The following is a 22,003-nucleotide window of genomic DNA, read 5'->3' on the forward strand; positions in this document are numbered from 1 at the left end:
GGAATTGCAAACTTTTTTATGACCTTTTAGAAACCAAGTCTGGAGTTGTGACATTTAAGTTACTCTTCTCCTCTTCTGAGAACATAGATTCTAGCTTTAAATAGAAAATAATGAGACTTTTTCCATGTTGGAAACACGTTTTCCTACATTTTGGAAGGAAGCATATTACCGAAGTATGAATGTACAAGCACATTCTCTTGAGGCCTGAGCTGTCCACCAGATGCCCAGCATACATTTCTGGAGGCAGATGATGTGATTGTATCCTCCTTACCGAAAGCACTTGAATGATACCTGCGCGGCAACCTCAGCTGTTTTTTGTTAACAGCAATGTGGTTGAGAAATAAGAGTATGACATCTGTTGCTTACCACATTGGCCTAGCTATACTGTCACTATTGTTCCCCAATCTGGATCTTCAAAGCAGGGTTTCTCAACTTTAGCTCCATCAGAATCACCCAAAGGATTGGTTAAATCCCAGATTGCAACACTCACCCACAGAGTTTCTGAGCCTGAAGGTCTAGGATGGGGCCTGAGAATTTGCATTTCCAACAAGTTCCCAGTTGATGCCAATGCTGCTTGCCTGGGAACCACACTTCAAAAACAACTGCTCTAGAGAAATGAAATGTTCTTTTTTTGTTTGTTTTAATGATTTTAGGTGGTCTGGCTTGTTGTTTTCTGGATGCAGGGCTATTCCTGCTATTGTCACATTCCTTGCCTACATCCTGGAGTATTTTTTGATCCAATGCAAGACACCCCGTGTTTCTACCACTTCCTTTTCTTTGTCTTTATCTTTATTACTACATTAATACATCCTGGACATTCTCTTCCTTCTTGTAATTTTGGAAGCTTTAGATTATTCTACTGAACACTGACCCCCTGAATCTGGAAATATTTTCTTGAATTATATAATTCAGAAATAAAACTTGTATGATTTGTGGTCCTCGTAAAAGAAAAAATGCAGAAGATATTGCAGGCAAAAGAGAATTTATTCATTATTATTGCAACAGGGATCAAGACTATGATCTTTCTCTTTAGAGAGAGAACTGAGCCCCACTGAATCAAAAAGCAGGAGAGTCTTCAAGCACTGGGGTGAGCTAGTGGCAAAATTTTGGAGGACATTATAGAGGAAATCGGGGGATGTGATTAGGCTATATGTGCTTGCTAATTGGTGCTGTGGAAGTTAGGCTCCTATCCTCCCACAGAAATTGAGAGATAGGGGCTCTATTTTTCATGACGATTAGATTTCTTTTTTTTTTTTTTTTTTTTTTTTTTGGTGTCATCAGGTTTTACTGTCAACTACAAACCTTACCCAGCCAGAAACCTTCGTATTTTAGATGGTAGGAAAGACATTCCTCATTTAGGCAAGTAGGGTTCTCATTCAACCCTTTTCTGCTGTTTTTAGAACCTTCTGCTACCATATCCACCACTTCCACCACCAGATCCATAACCACCACCATAGGGACTGCCCGAGCTTCTTCCACCAAAACTGCCCCCTTTCATGGGTCCATAATTTGACTGCTGTTGTCCACTATAATTTCCAAAATCATTATAGTTCCCACCACCACCATAGTTACCGCCAAAATTTCCTCCTTCATTGTAACCATCATATCCTCCACCACCGCCACCATATCCACCACCTTGGTTTCCATATCCTGGTCCACCACCACCATAGCCCCCTCTACTACTATAACCAGGACCACCGCCATAGTTGCCACCATCACCTCCAAATCCATTATATCCACCATCACCTCCTCCATAACTACCTCTGCTACCACCACCTCCACCACCATAGCCTCCTCTTCCACCAAAGTTTCCACCACGGCCAAAATTACCTCCACCACCTCCAAAGTTTCCTCCACGACCCATAAAATTGCCAGATCCACCTCCACGACCTCTCTGTGATCCAGCAGACTGCATCTCTTGTTTAGAAAGGGCCTTTTTCACTTCACAATTATGCCCATTAATAGTGTGGTATTTCTGAACAACAATTTTATCAACTGTATCATGATCATCAAAAGTTACAAAAGCAAATCCTCTCTTTTTTCCACTCTGCCTGTCTTCCATAACTTCTATGGTTTCAATTTTGCCATACTTTTCGAAGTAGTCTCTCAAATTATATTCTTCTGTATCTTCTTTAATACCACCAACAAAAATTTTCTTCACTGTTAGATGGGCACCAGGCTTTACAGAATCCTCTCTAGAAACAGCTCTCTTTGGTTCCACTACACGCCCATCAACCTTGTGTGGTCGAGCACACATTGCTGCATCCACCTCTTCAACACAAGAATAAGTCACAAAACCAAAGCCCCTGGAACGTTTTGTTTGGGGGTCTCTCATTACCACACAATCTGTGAGTGTGCCCCATTTCTCAAAATGTTCTCTTAAACTATCATCTGTAGTTTCAAAGCTCAGACCACCAATAAACAGTTTTCTCAACTGCTCTGGTTCCTTTGGATCATGGCCCTCCATTTTGAGACCGGACTCGCCTCTTCCAACTCGAGTTCAATATCGACGATTAGATTTCAAACGGATGGCTCCCAGGTACTTAAGAAGGACCTTCATGGATTGTAAAAGTGGCTAGAGGCTAGGAGATTTACATCTCAAAGGGGCATACATGCTGTAAGGATAGGGAGGTGAGGAGCCTCTAGTCTAGAAGAAACCAATGAAAAGTTTGGTCAAGCTGAGGGGAACATTAAGGTCATCTTCCTTACCATTGCTCACCATTTAGTCTGGTACCTTATATTTTACAAAAGGGTATGTTGAGGTCTAAATTAGCCACTTCCTGAAGAAAGCACAGCTAGTAAGTGGCAGAACTGGAATTAAAACCCAGTATCCTTCCTCCATGGGAATGTTTCCTCTGCTCCAAGGGAATCTGCCTATGTGCTTCCCCTTCTGCCCTGTCCTTTCCTGGTTTTTCATTTTGTTTTGCCTTGTGATCTCCTTTTCTATCTTTTGTCATGTTTCCCAGTTTCTGTTTTTCTCTTGAGAGTTCACCTGAGTCTCTCACCCAGCCACTCGGATATCTTCTTTTTTCTCCTCCCTGTGTCTACCCATTAGGGTTCAGCTTCAGTTTCTGAGCTTTCCACTGTGAGTAGCATGGAATTTTCATCTAGTATCTCCTAGAACTTCGCACAGGCTTGGTCAGGGCCCTGGCCCCCCTCTGGGCCTTGCTTAAATGATAAGAAGATGAACATGACCTATAGGCTTAGAGAACCATCTGTGGAGTCAAGTTGCCTGGGTTTGAGCGCAGATTCTACCACACACTGAGCTTTGGGAAATTTATTTAACATATCTGAAGATCAGTTCTCATCTTCAAAGTGAGGCTGCTGTAAAAATTAGCTTAGACAACTCATGTAGAGAAAGTAGCACAGTGCTTGTCACATAGGCATACTGTATAAATATTTATCATGGTTATCATTAAACCTCTGAAAAAAGGAAACCAGAAATACTTTTCACTCTCAGGCATTCTAAATCTTAAAAGTTCTCAAATGTCAATTTCATTTTTTTAAAAATCTTTGAACACTTCTAATCCTGTGCCTTTTACTAGCATTTGTGTTTTATCACAGAACAACACCGGCTATGTGTGGAATATGACTCTCCCTGGCCTTGGTGATTGATATTCAAAGCCAATCAGAATGGCTAGTTACTAAATCCTGGCTGTATGTTGATTGCTGAGTCATCCTTTTGAAGACGTTTGACTTTATTTTCATCTTTGCACATGCAGAGAATTTAAGCCAAATTTAGGTTTCCTTCCTTTCACCTGTGAAATCATTTACATAGTCTTCTCATTTCTCCTGTTGACGCTGTTTCTTTTCCCCCAGGTAAGGGAAGGGTATACTATTGTAAATCAGTGATTAATGGCCATTCTTCTAAAGCCAAAATTAAATTACTCTTTGGATTGGATTGTGACACTTCAGTCTGTCTGCATCAACCCATCCTTCCTAACACACACACCCATGCCATCACTAGCTTACAGTTCAAATCTGAGTTAGGACGTGCTCCCTTGGCCCCAACTATTTTTCGGTGCCTAGCCCCTCAATCTGGAGATGAGCTGACTCATGTTTGTATAACATTAAATCCCTGGGTACAGGAGGTTTTGTTGAATTATTTATGTTGTTGCTGTTGACTCTAGTGTCAAATGTGTAATGTAGCATCAAATTATACATAGCAGGTCCATAAACACACACTACAGTCTGCATTGGGAATATGACCACAGAGTCATAATTTCAGTGATACAGCCTCAAAACTATTATTAGCATTTTCAATATTGTTTTTACATTTTTTACTTTTTCTCCCCATGCCTTATTCAGAGCCCCATCAGCACTCTAAACCACTTCAATGGAGCATCCTGAATTGACATAAAGCTATCGTTAGTAATAAGCAAGTCATGGGGAAAGCAGAGAAGATGCCCAACTGAGAACACTTGTGACAGGTCATGGTATATGCATATGTACAATTTCAAGAGGTAATGTGGGGTCGTGGTTAAAGCTTGAGCTACAGATCAGTCTGCATAGATCAAATTCCAGCTCTGCCATTATCTAGCTATATGAGCTGACCTGAGTTACCTAACTTCCTTATGCGTCAGTTTCCTTATCTGTAGAGACAGTATTAGTTATTATTTAAGTGTTTATTCAAGTGCTTACACATACTAAGTTGTCAATAAATATTATCGTTCTCCTAAAAATTATCATGCTCTCCAACTGCCCCTCTTCTCTGCACTTACATATTATGTTCCTATCACTTATTTTAAAAGAACTCCAGTTTAATTTAAGGGCATATTTTAGAATCTTGAAAAGTGTGTTAGTGATGGATTATATATTTTGACTTTAACGATACATAAGAACATATTTTTAATAACATAATTAATGGTGTAGGCTGATGATTTAATCAACTTCGTGTACTACATTCTTGCAACCTATGATATTACCCAAGTAATCTATTAGTTTGAATTTGCAGTAATATAAATTTTACTTAGTGCATTTTCTCTTGGCTGCTCTGGTTAATACCTAGTGCCCAGGAGAGCTGTGGTTAAGGATACTAGGGCTGCTTGTCTCTTGCTGTAGTGAAATGCCAGTGAGTGCCCAGTGGATATATTGGGATATGTTTCTACTTTTGTCCATAATGGTGAGACAGAAGAGATTGTTAGATTCACCTTAGGGGCTTCTGCACACTGTTCCTGTTACCCATGCATTTGAAAATTCGGAATCCATAAACATCACAATTATTTTACTATTCTGTGTCATCTAAAGGATATTCAGTCATTATAAGGCCAAGCCCTCTTTGGTCCACCTTTTAGCCATATTAATAAGACTTCTTCAAATACGTAAAATTCAGTACAATATCATTAACACTTAAATATATTACATTAATAATAATACCCACCATCTATTTGATTCCTTGCTTTTCTTTCTTTCTCTCTTTCTCTCCTTCTCTCCTTCTCACTTTCTCTCTTTCTCTCTCTCTTTCTTTCTTTCTTTTTGACGGAGTCTTGCTCTGTCACCCAGGCTGGAGTGAAGTGGCACCATCTCAGCTCACTGCAACCCCCGCCTCCCAGGTTCAAGCGACTCTCTTGCCTCAGCCTCCTGAGTAGCTGGGACTACAGGCGCATGCTACCACGCCTGGCTAATTTTTTGTGTTTTTAGTAGAGATGGGGTTTCGCCATGTTGGCCAGGCGGGTCTCGATCTCCTGCCCTTGTGATCCACCCGCCTCAGCCTCCCAAAGTGCTGGGATTACAGGCGTGAGCCACCGCGCCTGGCCCGTCTTTTTTGGTTGTTTGTTTAAATCGTTAATATCTGAAGTTTCAGCTTTACACACAAAAACAATAACATTCAATGGTTTAAAGTTGCCCCTGGTCAGATGGTTAGAAAAAGTCAGAGTCCTGATTCATCTGTCTCTGCCTGACACTCAATCACATTCTCCTAAAGCATGCCACTCCTTAAAAGAGATCCTATTTGATTTTGAAATGTGTTTGCTCTTATACACTATGCTCCCAGGTCTTCTACTCACACATGAAGGTAACATATTATTTATGACTAGGCCCCTTCAGACTTCAGCTGTGTAGGTGTCAGAGAACCAGTACTTCAGAACCATGCACACAAACTTCATATCTCAAGGCTCTTCCTTAAGGTGCAGTATCTTTAACCTCCATCCCAGTCATTCTATTCATATTATTTCAGCTTAGTAAGACATTTCCATGGTACTAATTACTTGGGGATATACGACGGAGTTTTCAGGTACTGAGTTCAGAGCTTTAGGGTACCCTTTACCAGTTTATCACCCTAGTAGTTTGTGAAAAGGCTGAGAGAGAAAGTTCTCATTCTTAATTCTTCTTTTCCCAGAAAATTGACACATCTGAAAAATATGTAGCAAATATTTCAGTAAAATATGAGGCCAAAATATGGGAGGGGCATTAGTTAATCTCGTCCTACAGCATGAGTCTCGAATTCTTTAATAATACGTCACAGAAAAGTGAGCAGTTAGACTCAGATTGGTGCTTTCTCTCATCTCTGTATGTTGAATGATTTCTTGATTGTATCCCTATGCCAGGTTCTGAGTCTTCCAGCAGTGCAGGCTCCTCAGGATCGCTGTCCCGCACCCATCCACCTCTCCAGAGCACACCTCTAGTCTCAGGCGTGGCAGCTGGCTCTCCAGGCTGTGTGCCTTATCCAGAGAATGGAATAGGGGGCCAGGTTGCTCCCAGCAGCACCAGCTACATCCTCCTTCCACTTGAAGCTGCAACAGGCATCCCGCCTGGAAGCATCCTTCTTAATCCACACACAGGTGAGTTACTACCTGCTTTATCAGGGATACAAGGCTTTCAGAAGTTTGTTCTTACGTTTGATCTCACGAATTTGCTAGCAGGTATTCTGAAAATTCCTGAACAGGAAAGCTAGTTACATGAACTGTTATGAAGCATTTTTGTTTAGAAAGAGCAGATTTATAGCAGTATCTATACCTCCATATTTATATCTTCCTATCAATATTTATATTGATTTGTAGATATAGATACTTCCAGAAGCATCCACTTTTCTTTTTTCTTTTACTACGATGTCTCTCATGCATGCTTAAGAGCTAAGATGAGAGAGAATGGTGTGATGAGTTGGGATATAGTAATTAAAACTTTGTGTTTCTCAGTATAAATCCCCAATTAGCTTGTATTATGTCAAAAGGGTTTTTGCATCCAAGGATATTTCTGGAATTGAAGTATCAATTGAGATATATAGTGACCATTAACTCTAGAAGTTGCTTTTTAACCTTAGAACTTCAGCCAGCTCCTATGAAAGGAATAAGAAACAGTGGTGGTGAAGAGAATACAGAGAGAAAATTCTTGTGTATTTTAGAAATGTCAGGCTTACACTGATTTTGTTGGGTTTTAGAAAATTGTTCATGATTATAGTTTCTTCCACGATGAATGGCCATTGGTTCTTTAATTTTGCATTTTTCTAGTGGGTCAGTTAACTTCCACATTGATTTCAAAAGACTGAGGGCTTTGAGATTCTCACATCAGCAAAAGAACTCGGGAACATCTGCTTATATGCGGGGAAAACTTCTCAACCTGGGGCATTTTTGTCTCTGTCGCCAAAGCCATTTGGCATTATCTGGAGACATTTTGATTATCATGATCTGGGGAGGACAGGGCTGCTATTGGCACCCAGTAGGTAGAGTACAGAAATGCTGCTAAACAGCCCCCAACGCCTAGGACAGACTTCCACAGCAGAAGATTATCTGGAACAAAATGTCGGTGGTACCATGGCTGAAAATCCATGGCTTACAAAGCTTGACATTGACTAGTCACTTCTTAGGACGTCTTTATTAGGGACCGGCAATAAATGGAGTTGTCTTGAAAGAGATCTGAAGTTTGGTTTAGATCATTCCAGACTATTTCTTCAATTAGCTAAACTCGAAAATGCAAAACTGGGTAAGTATCTCATAAAAATGATCTGACTCAATCTTCTCACAAATGTAGTGCTACTAGTAATTAGGAAATTCAGAGAAACATGAGAACTGTAGTAAAATAGTTACTTGAATAATTGCCACATTTTCATAAAACATATGGCACATTCCCAAGTCATGGTGTTTGATTGAGACATATTGAAAATGCTATAAGCTTGAGGGAAGAAAGGCATAATCATTTCATTGAAAACCGTTTGAAAGCTTCAGATTAGATACTTCTAAGGAGGATTTTTAGATTGCTTGTATTTTATCTGGATTATTGTAAGCACTATAAAGAAAATTAAAAGAAAACCAGGATCATATTCTTTACTTTGGACACAAATCAAAGTACTGTCTGACTTTGTTGGCTGAAATTCTTTCACTTTTAATTGAGATAGAGGGCTTGCAGAAAAGAAAACAGTGTAACCACTTGTTTTGAGTGGTTTGTTTTAAGCAAAATTACAGAGTGTTTTGTAAAAGCTCAACAGAGTATTTTTAGGGTACAATGCAGGAATATTATTTCTAATGATAGCATAGTTGTGCATGTGTATGTGTATATTATCATCTATAATCTTGTTTACAGAAAAAAGAAACAGAATATTGTTTGATGCCAAGTCCCAATTCTTATTCATTGGACCGAGTCGTTTAGAGCTGTTATCAAAATATCTCTTTTGTAAAAGGATCCCAACTAAGCAAAAGGATTTAATAACACTGTTGAACAGCTTCTCCATACATATTTTTCTGATCCAACAAATGCTAGATTTAAAATATCCTAAACCAAAAGGAAATGTATGCATATATTGTATACTATTTTTGAGTAGTGAGATGCAAGGTGAATTGTATTTCCTCTTTTCTAGAATATATTTATTCTGTAAATTGAAAATATGCACATGTATGTGTATGTACATATATGTATTATATATAATGCATGTTATATGTATAGGTGTATCTGTAGTATATGTATGTGTGTGTATGTACATGTATCTACCTATCCAATTTCTTATATGACTTTTACTGTTGAAACTAAAGGTTAGCCTCCTCTGGGCGGGAACTCATCTCCTTTTTCTGTCATTGCTGTGAATCTAGAAACTACACCTCTCACCCTTTTTAAAGTACCTTTCTGCCAAGTACACAACAGAAACACTTGGGTGTTAGGAACCAAGATCATACGACTATTTTGCTTCTCATTTGAACTGCTCTTGGGCTCATTTCCTTGTTACCACCACACTTTCAAGTTCCTGTGCAGAGGAGCCATACTTAGTTATTTTATTTTATTTGTCGCTTGCCCAGAATGGATAAAAAAGTCTCAGACACTGTGCCGGTGCTCAATAATTACATCATTATTGCAGGAATATCTCCTACCCATTATATATGTGGGATGGATAACGGAGCAGGTTTTCAGCTAATATCATATATTTGGAATGTGGTTCATGTGCAAAATTATAATTGATAAAACATCTGTTTTAAACAAGAATAAGACAAGTAATAATTTAAAAATACTAAGGTATCTGCCAATCATGTGCCTACTAAATGAAATGAAAATGAAACTTCCTCTGTCAGCACAATTGACTTGGCTCTTACTAAGTACTAAATAGTTGGCACACTGAAATCAACCCCCTCACAGATACCCTTGCAGTTTCCCCAATATAACCATAACTTTTCATTTTGTCTGGCCTCAGACTCAACTTTCAACAGGCTCATTTCTAACTTAGGACCTCTTGCCTGTTCTTTCTTTGCTTTTCAGGCATCTGGATGAGTGAGGTGTCACAGAGGCTGTTTTTCAAAATTTTCCCTGTATAACATTTTCATTCTTGCAAGGCAAGCCTGGAATCTTGGGTTTGGTCTTCCTCTGGTTGTCTTGGACCCAGCCTCCTTTTGGAAATTTTTAGCAGAAAGCTCAGCTTTATGGGCTATTTTACTTCAACTCAGTGCAATCCAGAAATGCCAACAGGCATTGGCATCCCTCAAAAACTTGTTAATGTTCATATATGTTATTTTGATATTTTGCTTGGCCGTTATCTGGTGCAAGTTCAAGACTGTGTTATGTAAGGTCATGTCATTTGCAGGGACTTCACTTTGGGGAGCCTTTTAGAGCTGTTGTCTTTCAAATGCTTCTGATGGACTTCCATAACTCTATACTTTTATTTTTATCAGGACTTCTAGCATCTATTAATCCAAACTTCTTACACTTTTTTTATTAGATGAATCATGAATTTTGTGTTCTGTCTATAAATGTATCTTTGCAAGGTCTAAGTTAATCCTTGTCTACCCGTAATCAGTAGCTCCCTTGTAATTTGACTATCACCTTCTAAAGACTAGGAAAAGAAAATCTCTTTCTCTCACGCCTTCTCTCTCTTTTTAAATAGTTACCCTTCTTGACGGAAGGGTAAATTCAGAAATACTTTTGTATTAAAAACCAAGAGCATGTGATTTCTTCACTTCTTGTGTGAATTGCCCTTAGTCCATTTTCTTGTTACCAATACATGTAGAAGCTTCGTGTGAGGAGGGTCCAGGCTTAGTTATTTTTTATTTGCTTTTTTTTTTTTTTTTTTTTTTTTTTTTTTTTTTTTTGCTTTCCTGAAATTGATAGCAAGGTCTTAGGCACAGTGCAGGTGATCAATAATTACGTTATTATTGAAATAATATCTACTACCCATTATTCATGTTGATGTGGATAGTAGAGCAGTTTTTCACCTAATGTCGTATATTGAAGAGGAATGAGCATTCTGCATTTAATCCTTTTCTCTGTGACTGCTCTGCATTCTGTGCCCTGGCTTATTTCTGTCATTGCACTCTCTTCACCTATGCCAGCACCCATGCCAAGGCCTGCTGAGCGTGCTTGTGCAGTTTCTGACGTGAAAACCTCCTCTAGGCTAACTAGGCCGAGGGCCAGCCAGTCCTTTTTTCCTCTTTAGTCTTCAGCAGCTGTCATTCAAACTAATTGCTTGTATTCAGTGTAATTGCATCTGGATTGGTAGAAATCCTAGAATATAGAGAGGCTGTCATTGCCTGAATTGAAAACCAATCGTCACCTATCCCGAGTCCCTTAGGAAATTGCTTTGTTCTGTTCTCTAGCATCCATCTTCTTTCATGTTTCTCAGTTCTTGCCATCTCTCCTTGGTGAGCATAAAAATCGATCTTTTGTACTCCCTTCTCTTTCCAGAAGAACCTGCCATCTCTCTCTACTTAAGTGAATCCTTAGTGCTTTTTATGTGCAATTATTTAGAAACAGCTCCTTCTTCTAGCCCACTGCATATTAATCATATTTCAAATGGAGCATCTAGAATTTATCAAAAGACACATGAATGTTTTGGGATTATGTTTGAAAATTCTAGTTATGATCAGTTTTTCATACTTCCTTAGTTTTCATTGGGGTAAATCAAAACCATACAGAAATATAGTAAAAAAAATAGTAAAAATCCTTTCTTTTTCCTTTCCATTGTGCATGTACATGTGTATGTGTGTGTGCGCGTGTGTGTGTGTGTGTGTGCACAGCATGAGACTTATTTTGAAATAATTCCAGATGGAGTTGTATGCCTGTCTTTGTGATTTTTTTTTTTAAAGTTAAGTACCTAGAATTTTTGTCTTATCTTTTTAAAATATAGGACAAATGAAACACAGGAAAATTAAAGATTAGAACACTAAATGGGCTGGTAGATTTTGTAATATTGAGCTTTTAAAATTCATTTTTCAAATTGCTGATTTGGGAGGAAAAATGGGTTACAGTTTTGAAGCTAGAGGAGAGCTAGTTTTCAAAAAGAATATTCATTTAAAACAATAAAATGCATCTATGTGATAGGAAAGCAAGTGCCTGGAAAATGAAGAACATAAAAAAAGAGAGAGCAAGACCAAACAGTTGATTTTGTCACTGTTTTGCAAATATAATTCCGGCACGTTTGCTTCCCCATCACAGCACATTATTGTTGGTTATGAAACTGATCAGGATTTAGATATGTTTCTGAATATGCAACATTTAAACTTTCTTGTTACAAACACACAAATATATTTGTACTCAAATTTTGTGCTAATAATGGGGAATACTAACCTCTGGTTACTGTTCCTAAGTGATCTGAAGTCAAGGCTTTTGCTCTCTACCAGTGAGCATGTTGTTTGGCCTTACCACAATCTCAGCATTTTCCTCCCCAACTTGCTCCATTTTACTTTCTTAATTTATTGAACTATACAATATATAGGGGAAGTGCATGACCTGCACACATCTGAAGTCCAGACCTTAATAAATTTTTGCATACGTGAAAATTAGTGTAAACTTCACTCAGAATAAGACCCAGAGTATATCTATTCTTCCTTTCGGTTTCCTCAGTCTCTCCCAGAGGTACTACTATTCTGACTTCTGTTACTGTTGATTAGTTTTCCCTGATCTTGTAGGTAATAAATGAGATTTCACAGTAGATGCCCTTTTGTGACTGATTTCCTTTATTTACAATATTCACTTAGTTAATTAGCTTAGTTCCCATGTTATAACAGTCTGCTCTTGTATGAATATCATATGTACTTTTTTTCACTAGAATATTTCATTTTCTCTGGGTCAGTTTTTAAATTCTTTACCTGTCTTCCTTTTTTTTTTTTTTTTTTTTTTGACAGGGTCTCACTCTGTCACCCAGGCTGGAGTGCAGTGGCATGATCTTGGCTCACTGCAACCTCCCTCCTGGGCTCCAGTGATCCTCCCACCTCAGCCTCCTGTGGAACCACAGGTGTGCATGTCCAGCTAATTTTTTGTATTTTTTTTTAGAGACAAGAGTTTCATCCTGTTGCCCAGGCTAGTCTTGAACTCCTGAGCTCAAATAATCTACCCACTTTGGCCTCCCAAAGTGCTGGGATCATAGGCATGAGCCACCATGCCTGGTCCTTGCTCCCTTTTGTTGCAAATTTTTCTCATGTGACTGAAGATCCTTGGTTGTTCTTTATTTATATTGTTGACGAATAAGGCTGTTGTTCTTTTCTCTGCCATCACACGCTTCTTACCCTGGATAAGAATACTTATGCAAGCCTTGTGTATCAGAACAATGCATGGATTGAGATGCTTTAGAATATGTGCTAGGGCAGAGCTCAGCATGCTGCCTCCACTATCTCCCTTATGCCAAGATAAGGAGGACCTTCCACTGAACTATCGACCCCATCCTGGGAGCCCCATTCTCTCTAGGTATTTTGCTCAGGTTCCTAGAGAATATTTCTGTGACTTCAACTTGTAAACAAATATTCCTACTGTTCCTTTTCCAATAAGGTTACAGGATTTACTGAAAAGGGAAGAGAAGACTCACAAGTAGTTCTATGAACAGTTTGCCAATCCATTTCCCCATGTTCTGATGCTTCTCATTATTTATCTGTCAGTACTGGGTGTTACTTCACCTTGAAACACATCCTTCACCTCATCTGACTTCTCATTCATTGATTAATAATTTTCAGTTACGACACGTTTTTTTTTTCATCATTATCCAGTTGTTCCATGTACTCATTATGTAAAATTGGATAATTCACTTCAGTTATTTGGCATAATGGAAAGTGAATAGACTTTGAAGTCTTACTGACCAGGGTCATTTTCTAGTTCTCTCATTTACTGTTTTTTATATTTCTGAATAAGTTGCTTGGTCCCCCTGAGTCCTAATTTTCTTTAAGGTGGAAATGAGAATACGCATCTGCAGGTTGTTAGGAGAGCTAAGATCATACACGTAAGGTGCCTGTTACTGTGCTTGCCACATGGAAAATCAGTTTGTTCTCTCCTTTACACTCCCACACCCCCTCCTTTACTGCACTTTACTCTTCTCCTTTCAGCTTTGTATTCCCATAATTTTTCCAGGAATGGGACTTCATTTTCTCTTCTGAAAAGCAGAGAAATGATACCTTTCTTCCTCACAGGAATTGTAATGAGGCTCAGATGACGCTGTTTTGTACACTGCAAAATACTCCTCAAAGACAAAGCAATACTATGATGAATAGCAGTATTAATAATAGCAAACCATGCCATCATTTTATAAGGAAAAGAATGTATATTAGCTTTTCCATTACAAGATGATTCTGTGATGTACTACGTTTAGAATCTAAAACCCCGGGTATCCTTGCTTATGTCTATTTCAAGAAATGAGTGAATGGATGTGTTATGTTACATTGTATATTTATTGGAAGAACTGATAATGATTCTGAATTGGTGACAAGGCTTAGTAGCGGCAAAATAAATGTATTGGTAAATAACTTGTGACTGAATGCAGCCGGAGGTGTGTAACTAGAAAGCAGTCGTTACCCTTCAGTGTATGTTATCTCACTAATGGCTGTGAGGTGCAGCGCAGCAAAACATCTAGCTTTGTAAAGATTGCTTCTCCACAGGCCTCTCCACTGGGTACCTCCATCCACAGATACATTTAGCTTTGGCAAAGCTCCCTGAAGGTTGTCGATTTATTTGTCGCTTCTTAAATGGCTATGGGCTCCCACTGTCACCTAGCTTAAGCTATGGGTCACAAACAGTAAGGCCTTCACACTGGTGAAGGTTTTAGGGTCTTACATGTCCACTGCCCTGCCCCTTTACTTTAGGTTACTTTTTGAGTGTCTAACAGAGTGATTCTTTATGTCAAAGGAGAGATTGAGTAGCTTACCTGGACTAAGCTCTGATTCCATTGCAGGCCAGCCCTTTGTGAATCCCGATGGAACTCCTGCAATATACAACCCACCCAGCAGTCAGCAGCCCCTGCGAAGCACCATGGTGGGGCAGTCCCAGCAGCAGCCGCCACAGCAGCAGCCCTCCCCGCAGCCCCAGCAGCAGGTCCAGCCACCACAGCCACAGATGGCAGGCCCTCTGGTCACTCAGGTAAGGGGCTGATTGGAAGGCCGGGAAGGGAAGCACCCTGAGATGAAGGCTGCATAGTCCTCAGAGCAGCACTGAATCAGGGAGAAGGATATATTTTACACTCAAGTCTCAAATAAAACCTGACAGCACAGAGTTCCTTGCAGATTGACAGGATTTTATCTGGATCCTTAAGTTTAGATAGAGGCGAGCGCCCCATCCAGTAACTTGCAAGTTGAAGGCAGGAAAGTAGGGAGAATAAATGATTTTTTCTTAGGTCTAAATGTCCTTTTTTAAATGTATGGAGAAGCCTCTGTCAGAGACTGAACTCTAGGTCTTTGCATCATCTTCCTCCCCCATTCCCATCACAAATCAAATGCTCATGTCTGCAAAGAGTCAATATTGAATTCTTCATCAATGGGAAGAACAGAAATCAGTCAATTTCAAGGAGGACTGGCTGTTCCTACATACTCCTCTTAGAGAGTTGCGGAGTCACCCTCCTTTGCTAGGAAGACACATAGATGTGTCCACAGAAACCCAAAGTATCTCAGGTAGACTGCTAGAGTGAAATTCATTTTAAATTTTTGATGTTACTTATTTGTTTTGGGGCAATATTTTCAGACCCAGAGGATCTAACCAACAATATCAAACGTACATCAGTAATTTCTTAAAGAAATAATCACTAAGTGCAAATGAGCCTCTCTCAAGTATGTCTGGCTCTGGTCTTTCAGAACCTTGACTTTTCTTTGGTGGCTAGTTGTCCCCTCTGGAGCACACTGAACCTCGACAGCCTCTGAAGGACAGTGGTGTACATCTTGTGAGATTTCAACCCCAGTGCTTTTCTGTCACCTGATCGATTTTTTCTTTCCCCCAGTCTGTCCAGGGACTGCAGGCTTCCTCCCAGTCAGTGCAATATCCGGCAGTCTCTTTTCCTCCCCAGCACCTCCTGCCTGTGTCTCCAACGCAGCACTTTCCCATGGTACTGTATTATGTGTATATGACATTTTCCCCTAGGAGAGCATAGTCACTGATTTTAGTACCTTTTTGTGTGCCACTGGCTGACACTGAGTGGGTGCCTGGGCTGACTGTGAGGGGGTATGTGTGAATGTCTCATTTCTGAATATTACAGCCCATCTCTGCAAAACAATGGTTTCCTTTCTGTCATCTTTCTGTCCCATGCTGGGTGCTTCTGTGGTCTGGTACCCTCTTAAGAATATACCAGCTAAGCAGGAACTGAATGCCTTCAGAGTTAGAAATCAGGAACAGAAAGATACAGGAACTTTGCATGATGGTTTGGGAAAGATCTCAAAGCTGGTGTTGGGATGGGAACCATTATCACCCTATGCTCCTGATGTAGGTGTCCCTGGGATTCCAATCTCCCAATTTTCTTTCATGTTTCCCTCAAGTCACTAGGTCACTTTGAACAACAGATTAAAGGATGAGCATTGCTCCTAAATTTCAGATCAGGCCGGTGAACAAATGTAATCCCACCCAGCCTATTGGCGATACTGGTCCTGGCTCCATCTTTGCAGCAGCACTGGGGGTGATGAGTATGGTTGGTTCTGCCTTAGGGGTGTTCTGGAGAGGCAAATTCTGTGGTTTCTGCTGGGAAGACAAGCTGACCCTTCAGGACAGAACATCAAGCCCTCCTTGTGTGCAACACCATCCTGTGGAGCCTGTGCCTTCAGTGGAAAAATAATAATTTGTTTCCATTGCAAGAGAAATATTTGGATCAAAATTGTTGCCATCTCTGACTCTTGGGATGATTAAAACCTGATTTGTCATGTTGAGTTCTCTTGTTATGTTTTGGCTGAAGAATTATTTCATTTTATTTTTTCCAAATTGTACTTCCTGTCTCTCCCACAACTCCAAGAATATGTCCTGTGTGTCTGCCTCAGAGTGCCTCTTTTATTACCAAGCTGATCCTGCAAATTCCCTCATTCGTTTCCATGACTTGCAGCGAGATGACGTGGCAACACAGTTTGGCCAGATGACCCTGAGCCGGCAGTCCTCGGGGGAGACTCCTGAACCCCCATCAGGTCCTGTCTACCCATCCTCCCTTATGCCACAGCCGGCCCAGCAGCACAGCTATGTCATCGCTTCTACAGGCCAGCAGCTTCCTACAGGAGGATTTTCAGGCTCTGGCCCTCCCATCTCCCAGCAGGTCCTCCAGCCCCCTGCCTCACCACAGGGATTTGTGCAACAGCCTCCGCCTGCACAGGTAGGTGTGCTTCCTCATGCCTGTGACCTACAGCTGATTTCTCATGCATTTTGACCTTTATCTTTCTATGTAGAATATAACCAGTTTCAATCCCTCCTCCCTTTCTAGTCTATATTAATATTCCTCACCAACAGGAAGTAGTGTATTTTTTCATGCATCAGTTGTTTGAAGTTATAGGGCTCAGAAAGTGAGTTGAATGAAACTGATCCAAGTGCCCATGAAAACCACAGGGGAATATCCCATTTTCCAGGCTGCTGGTACAGGGACCATAAGAAAGCATTCTCTCCCATGTGATATCCTGCTCAGGGGATTGCCCGGGAAGGAAAAGCCATGGGGAAGGGAAAGGTCTGCACCTGGGGGACTTTCAACACTGTCTTGCTGCTGCTCCAAAACTGTGTGCTTTCCTTTCTTATCAATTCACAAGCATTTTCTGGGGCTAATCTGCTGCTCCAGGCAGGAGCTCCTCTATGAATATAAAGGAGGAAGGTAAGCTGATATCCATGGTCCTTTTCTCTCCCTAAGGGGAAGCACAGCTCACACGTCTCTCACAGGTAGCCATTAATCATATTTAATTGACTTGAGCATGTAAGACACCACAGATCACTGATTTTTACTGTCTTCTCAAAGACTGATTATGTGTTACTGTTCACCACCAAACATCTCTGGTGCTCTCTTGGGTATCCCTTGCAGAATATTAGAAGTGATTACTGTCAAGATATAAAATGCACAGAGGCATTTTCTGGTCCATTTTCAAGGCACACAGATCCCAAGAAAATTCCATCCTAATTATGAAGTATTGCATGGGAAGAGCTGTTTAAAGTGCAGTGTCACCTTCGTATCATTTGTTTCACTGCCTTAACATCTTGAATAAATTATTTTCTTTTCAAGCCACACAAAACCCTCTACCATGAAATAATTGTCACTAAATTGTTCATTTTATTTTGAGTGATTAATTAATAGTTCCTCTTCAGTTGCCTTCTCTGTAATATTTCTTCACAAGTGGGATCTTAAAAGATGTGTAAAATAAGTTTAAGTTACAGGAGGAAGGGCTTCATTAACGTATTCATACTTTTACCAATAAATTAATAACTTCAAACTTAATTATTGGGAAAAAATAATTTAGCTCTTTTGGCCTAAAAAGTATTTAAGTGTCCTTACTAATTTCTGCTGTCAAACAAAATGTAAGCAGAATGTTTAATTAAAGATCTTTAAAGAAATAAATAAATAAATAAAATTTAGCCAGGCTTGGTGGCTCAGACCTTTAACTCCAGCACTTTGGGGGGCTAAAGCAAAAGAACTACTTGAGCCTGGGAGTTTGAGACCAGCCTGGACAGTACAGGGAGACTTCATCTCTGCAAAAAAATTTTAAAAATATAGCTGGGTGTGGTGGCACATTCTTGTGGTCCCACCTATTTAGGAGGCTGAGGTGGGAGAATCGCTTGAGCCTGGGATGTCAAGGCTGCAATGAGCCGTGATGATGTCTCCGCACTCCAGCCTACGAAACAATGCAGGACCCTATCTCAAGAAATGAAATAAATGAATAAATAAATAAATAAGTAAATAAATAAATATTTTAATAGGAAAGTCTTTCTTCACGGAAGGGATTTCAATATTAATCCGCTGCAGAAACAAAAGCAATTCATAACCCCTGTTGTGTCTGTGACAGAGATACTTTCATTCCTTCTTTAATGAGTTTTATGAAAGATAGAAAGAGAGGGAGACAAAACAGGTGTCCATGGTTCATAATCAGTCTAGACATTTAGGAAATTCTTTTTGAAGAATCACAGATAAAGGTATAGGCTATAACCCATTGTAACTTTCAATTTAGTAAAGATTTTAAAATCTGATTACCCAACTATGGAACAATGAAAATAACTTACTTCAGATTCAGCCCACAACAATATGTGGAAATATGTTAAATTTCTGCAGAAAATGAATCTATTTAATAAATGTAAAGTTCGATTTCATCTGACTCATCATGTATGCTTTCTAAATGCCCGCTGGAAAGGTGAAGTGAAAAGCACATGGACGAGACAAAGAGGGATTTGAAGAAGGGAAATGGGAGAAGTGCATATTTTTTATAGTTTCTTCTTTCTTTTCTCTTCGAATCCACTCATTTTTGGATTCTCCATATTTTAACATGATTGGTTGAAAATACACATTTTCATCCTTTGGGGCTATTCTTACTCCTTTCTCCCTTCACCTCTCTCCTTTCAAACCTTTCATACTGATCTTTTAAAAGACTGCCATTAACCTGGCTTTCTTTCCATCCTCTCTGAGAGAGGTTAAGGATAAACCAAGAGCTTATTTGCTTCATCCGGTTGGGGAACATCATTCCTAAGAGCTGACCAAAGTGCCACCTTGGAGTGGTGCTGGATACAAGTAGCCAAATCTCTAGCACAGCTAGCAAAGGTATCACAGAAGCTATGTCTGGAAAAAGAACAATAACAAAACAAACAACAACACAAGTTGGGCTTAAAATTTTTTCCATGCAGTTGTACTTTTATTGTAACCATTAGTGCTCATCACAAACATGCGTAAGTATAAATTCCTTCATCCCTGAGGATATTTTATGTTTCATATCGAACATAAGAAAGGAGATCAAGGAATAGCTATCACATTCAGGAGCTTACATTTAATCAAGACACGGTCTTTTCTAAAGGAGCAAATTGCTATTTCCTAAAAAACACATAAATATAAATGCTGACAAATAAATTAGATGATAGTTGTTTTTATTTTTAATATGGGTAGGCATCTGATGTATTTTGCTAGTCATCTTTAACAGCACCAGAATTTGCCGGAGCATAGCTAAATGCCATTATTACTCCAGAATTATTTGTTTTTTATTGTTATAAGCTGCCTGACAAAAAAAGAGAAGTAGTAAGAGCGAATCACTATAAGCAATGTGTACAATAACTTAGTTACCAGATACTGACCCAAGATTACTTTAGAATCATCCAGCCTCTTGCCCTTGAATATCCATATGTTATGTAGCCACAGTTATAATTCATCATGATTCCATGAAATTACAGAGCTACAGGTTCATACAGATTAAGTTATATTTTGTTCCCACTTTATCCTCAGGCAGTAAAATATGGTACATACGTTTCAACAGCAATATTGAAATAGAAAAGTGTTTCCTATTTGATCTGAGCAAATCAGAAAACAAAATAACCGTGAAAATCACAGTTCTCAAATAATTGGCTTGTAATTTTATTCTATGTATATTACGTTTGTCGGCGGTCTACCGGGATACCTCAGTTGTCGTTTTAGAGAATATGATAGGCAAAATCTCGGAAGCGCAGAGATGGAAAATAATTAACAAGATTAATAAGAAAGTGACCTTAATATAAATGAACTGAGCCAGGCAAAGAAGTCTATCAGATCAGGAAACATTTCATTTGGATCATGATTAAATAGTCAGAATACTTTCATTCCTTCTCAGTCATAAGAAAGTTAAGAAAGTAGCATAAACCATATTTTTTAAATAATATTTCCCCTTTTAGATTGAACAGACTTTTTTGAATAGTGGTATGTACCAATCATTCTGCAATGTGCTTTGAGAGACTGCTATATTTCATAATTGCATTCCCTGCTCCTTTTAGGCTACAGATCAGCAGTTTTCATGTTTCACCCCTGTTTCCATTAGAAAAGCAACTCAAGTTAGATATAATATTTTAAATGTAGTTTTTTGTTTTTGATCATAACTGTTTCACTCTTGTTTCATCTAAAAAACACAAAAGTCTTGTTTTAAAACAACCATTGCAGGATCACGACTAGGTCAGCAATTGAGCAGGATTTATCACAGATGGCTCATCTCTGCTCCATATGGCTGGGGTGACTTGACTAGGGCTACACTCATATGCCTGGAACTGGAGGGTAACCAGTCAATTGGGGGTACCTGTGTTCCCCACATGGCCTCTTTCTGCAGCAGAATAGTCTGAACTTCTTTGTCTTTTGGCTGGGGTCCCTGCCTGCAGATGTGGAAGCTGCAAGTCTTCTTTAGGATCAGACTTGAAAGTCTCAGACGTCATTTCTGCCTCGTGGCATTGGTAAAAGAAAGTCACAGAACCAGCTCAGATTTAAGGTTTGGGAAATGGATTTTGCCTCTTTACGGGAGAAGTAGCAGGCCCATACACATAGGCATAGGAGAAGTTTGTGGTGGCCATCTTCACAACCTACCACAATTATAAGATGAAAACATATTTTATGTTTAAAAATTTACATTATCTACATTCTCATTCTCTGCTTTCTTCCTCCTTTCTTCCACAGATGCCTGTATATTATTATCCATCTGGTCAGTACCCTACCTCAACCACGCAACAGTACCGGCCCATGGCCTCGGTTCAGTACAATGCTCAGAGGAGTCAGCAGATGCCACAGGCAGCACAGCAAACAGGTACTCGGAATCTGTTTCCATTTTCTTCTCAACCCAGTTATTTTTGCTGGTGAATCTTGTACTCTTTGGATGAGTGTCCAAACTTGGCAATTTAAATCAGCACATTTCCTCTACCCAGAGAAGATAACAAAGCATTTGATTGACTCTATGTGGAAAAGTAGTAGGTGCAAGAAGGTGAAGCATATGTCAGACTAGCATCCCTGGCATGCATGCTAAACAGCCTCCATAAATTATTTTTTGATCCTTCTTCTGTCAAAGCAGAAAGTCAACCACATCCGTACCTTTCTAGTTCATACTTTCTTTTAATTTTTTTTTTCTTTTCAATTTGAAGAGAGTGCTTCCCCTGTTCTTAAGGCTAGGGAACCAAATTAGGTTGTTTCAATATCGTGCTAAAAGATACTGCCTTATAGAAGAAGGCTACTGACAATGCAGCGTGTCTCAGTGGAACTCTGACTCCATGGTTCACTTTCATGATGGCCACATGCCTCCTGCCCAGAGCCCGGCAGCCACTGTGCAGTGGGAAGGGGGGCCGATACACTGTACGAGAGTGAGTAGCAGGTCTCACAGTGAACCGGTCTCTTTCCCTACTGTGTCACACTCCTAATGGAATGCCGTTACCCAGAGAGCAGCAGGAACCCGACAGGGCTGAGTGACTTGTG

The 22,003-nt window shown here is 39.7% G+C and overlaps 2 protein-coding genes across 5 annotated transcripts in view; one reads left to right on the forward strand and one right to left on the reverse strand.

The window, feature by feature from the left end:
• Window positions 1–22,003, forward strand: part of ARPP21 (cAMP regulated phosphoprotein 21) — a 157,916-nt gene that overhangs the window by 86,146 nt on the left and 49,767 nt on the right. Inside the window, exons 16-20 of one of the 2 annotated variants that reach the window (XM_025375233.1) lie at window positions 6,546–6,779; window positions 14,564–14,748; window positions 15,599–15,703; window positions 16,685–16,945; window positions 21,218–21,344. In XM_025375233.1, the coding sequence (XP_025231018.1) occupies window positions 6,546–6,779; window positions 14,564–14,748; window positions 15,599–15,703; window positions 16,685–16,945; window positions 21,218–21,344 (912 nt within the window). The remainder of the gene's footprint in view (window positions 1–6,545; window positions 6,780–14,563; window positions 14,749–15,598; window positions 15,704–16,684; window positions 16,946–21,217; window positions 21,345–22,003) is intronic. The other variant, XM_025375234.1, reaches the window with a different exon arrangement.
• LOC112618306 (heterogeneous nuclear ribonucleoprotein A3-like) lies at window positions 1,261–2,525 on the reverse strand. 3 transcript variants are annotated; one of them, XM_025375244.1, is made up of 2 exons: window positions 1,831–2,525; window positions 1,261–1,776 (listed from the first exon to the last, which is right to left on the reverse strand). In XM_025375244.1, the coding sequence occupies exons 1-2, from the start codon at window positions 2,465–2,467 to the stop codon at window positions 1,397–1,399; spliced, it is 1,017 nt and encodes a 338-aa protein (XP_025231029.1). In that variant the 5' UTR covers window positions 2,468–2,525; the 3' UTR covers window positions 1,261–1,396. The 3 variants fall into 3 exon arrangements, with proteins under 3 accessions (XP_025231029.1, XP_025231030.1, XP_025231028.1); XM_025375245.1 differs by having other exon boundaries at window positions 1,261–1,584; window positions 1,714–2,525; XM_025375243.1 differs by having other exon boundaries at window positions 1,261–2,525.

This window comes from Theropithecus gelada, chromosome 2 (genome assembly GCF_003255815.1).
Source record: "Theropithecus gelada isolate Dixy chromosome 2, Tgel_1.0, whole genome shotgun sequence".
NCBI classification, from domain to species: Eukaryota; Metazoa; Chordata; class Mammalia; order Primates; family Cercopithecidae; genus Theropithecus; species Theropithecus gelada.

Excerpts from the sequence above, each read along its gene's own strand:
- LOC112618306 (XM_025375243.1), bottom strand. The coding sequence starts at position 2,467 with ATGGAGGGCCATGATCCAAAGGAACCAGAGCAGTTGAGAAAACTGTTT.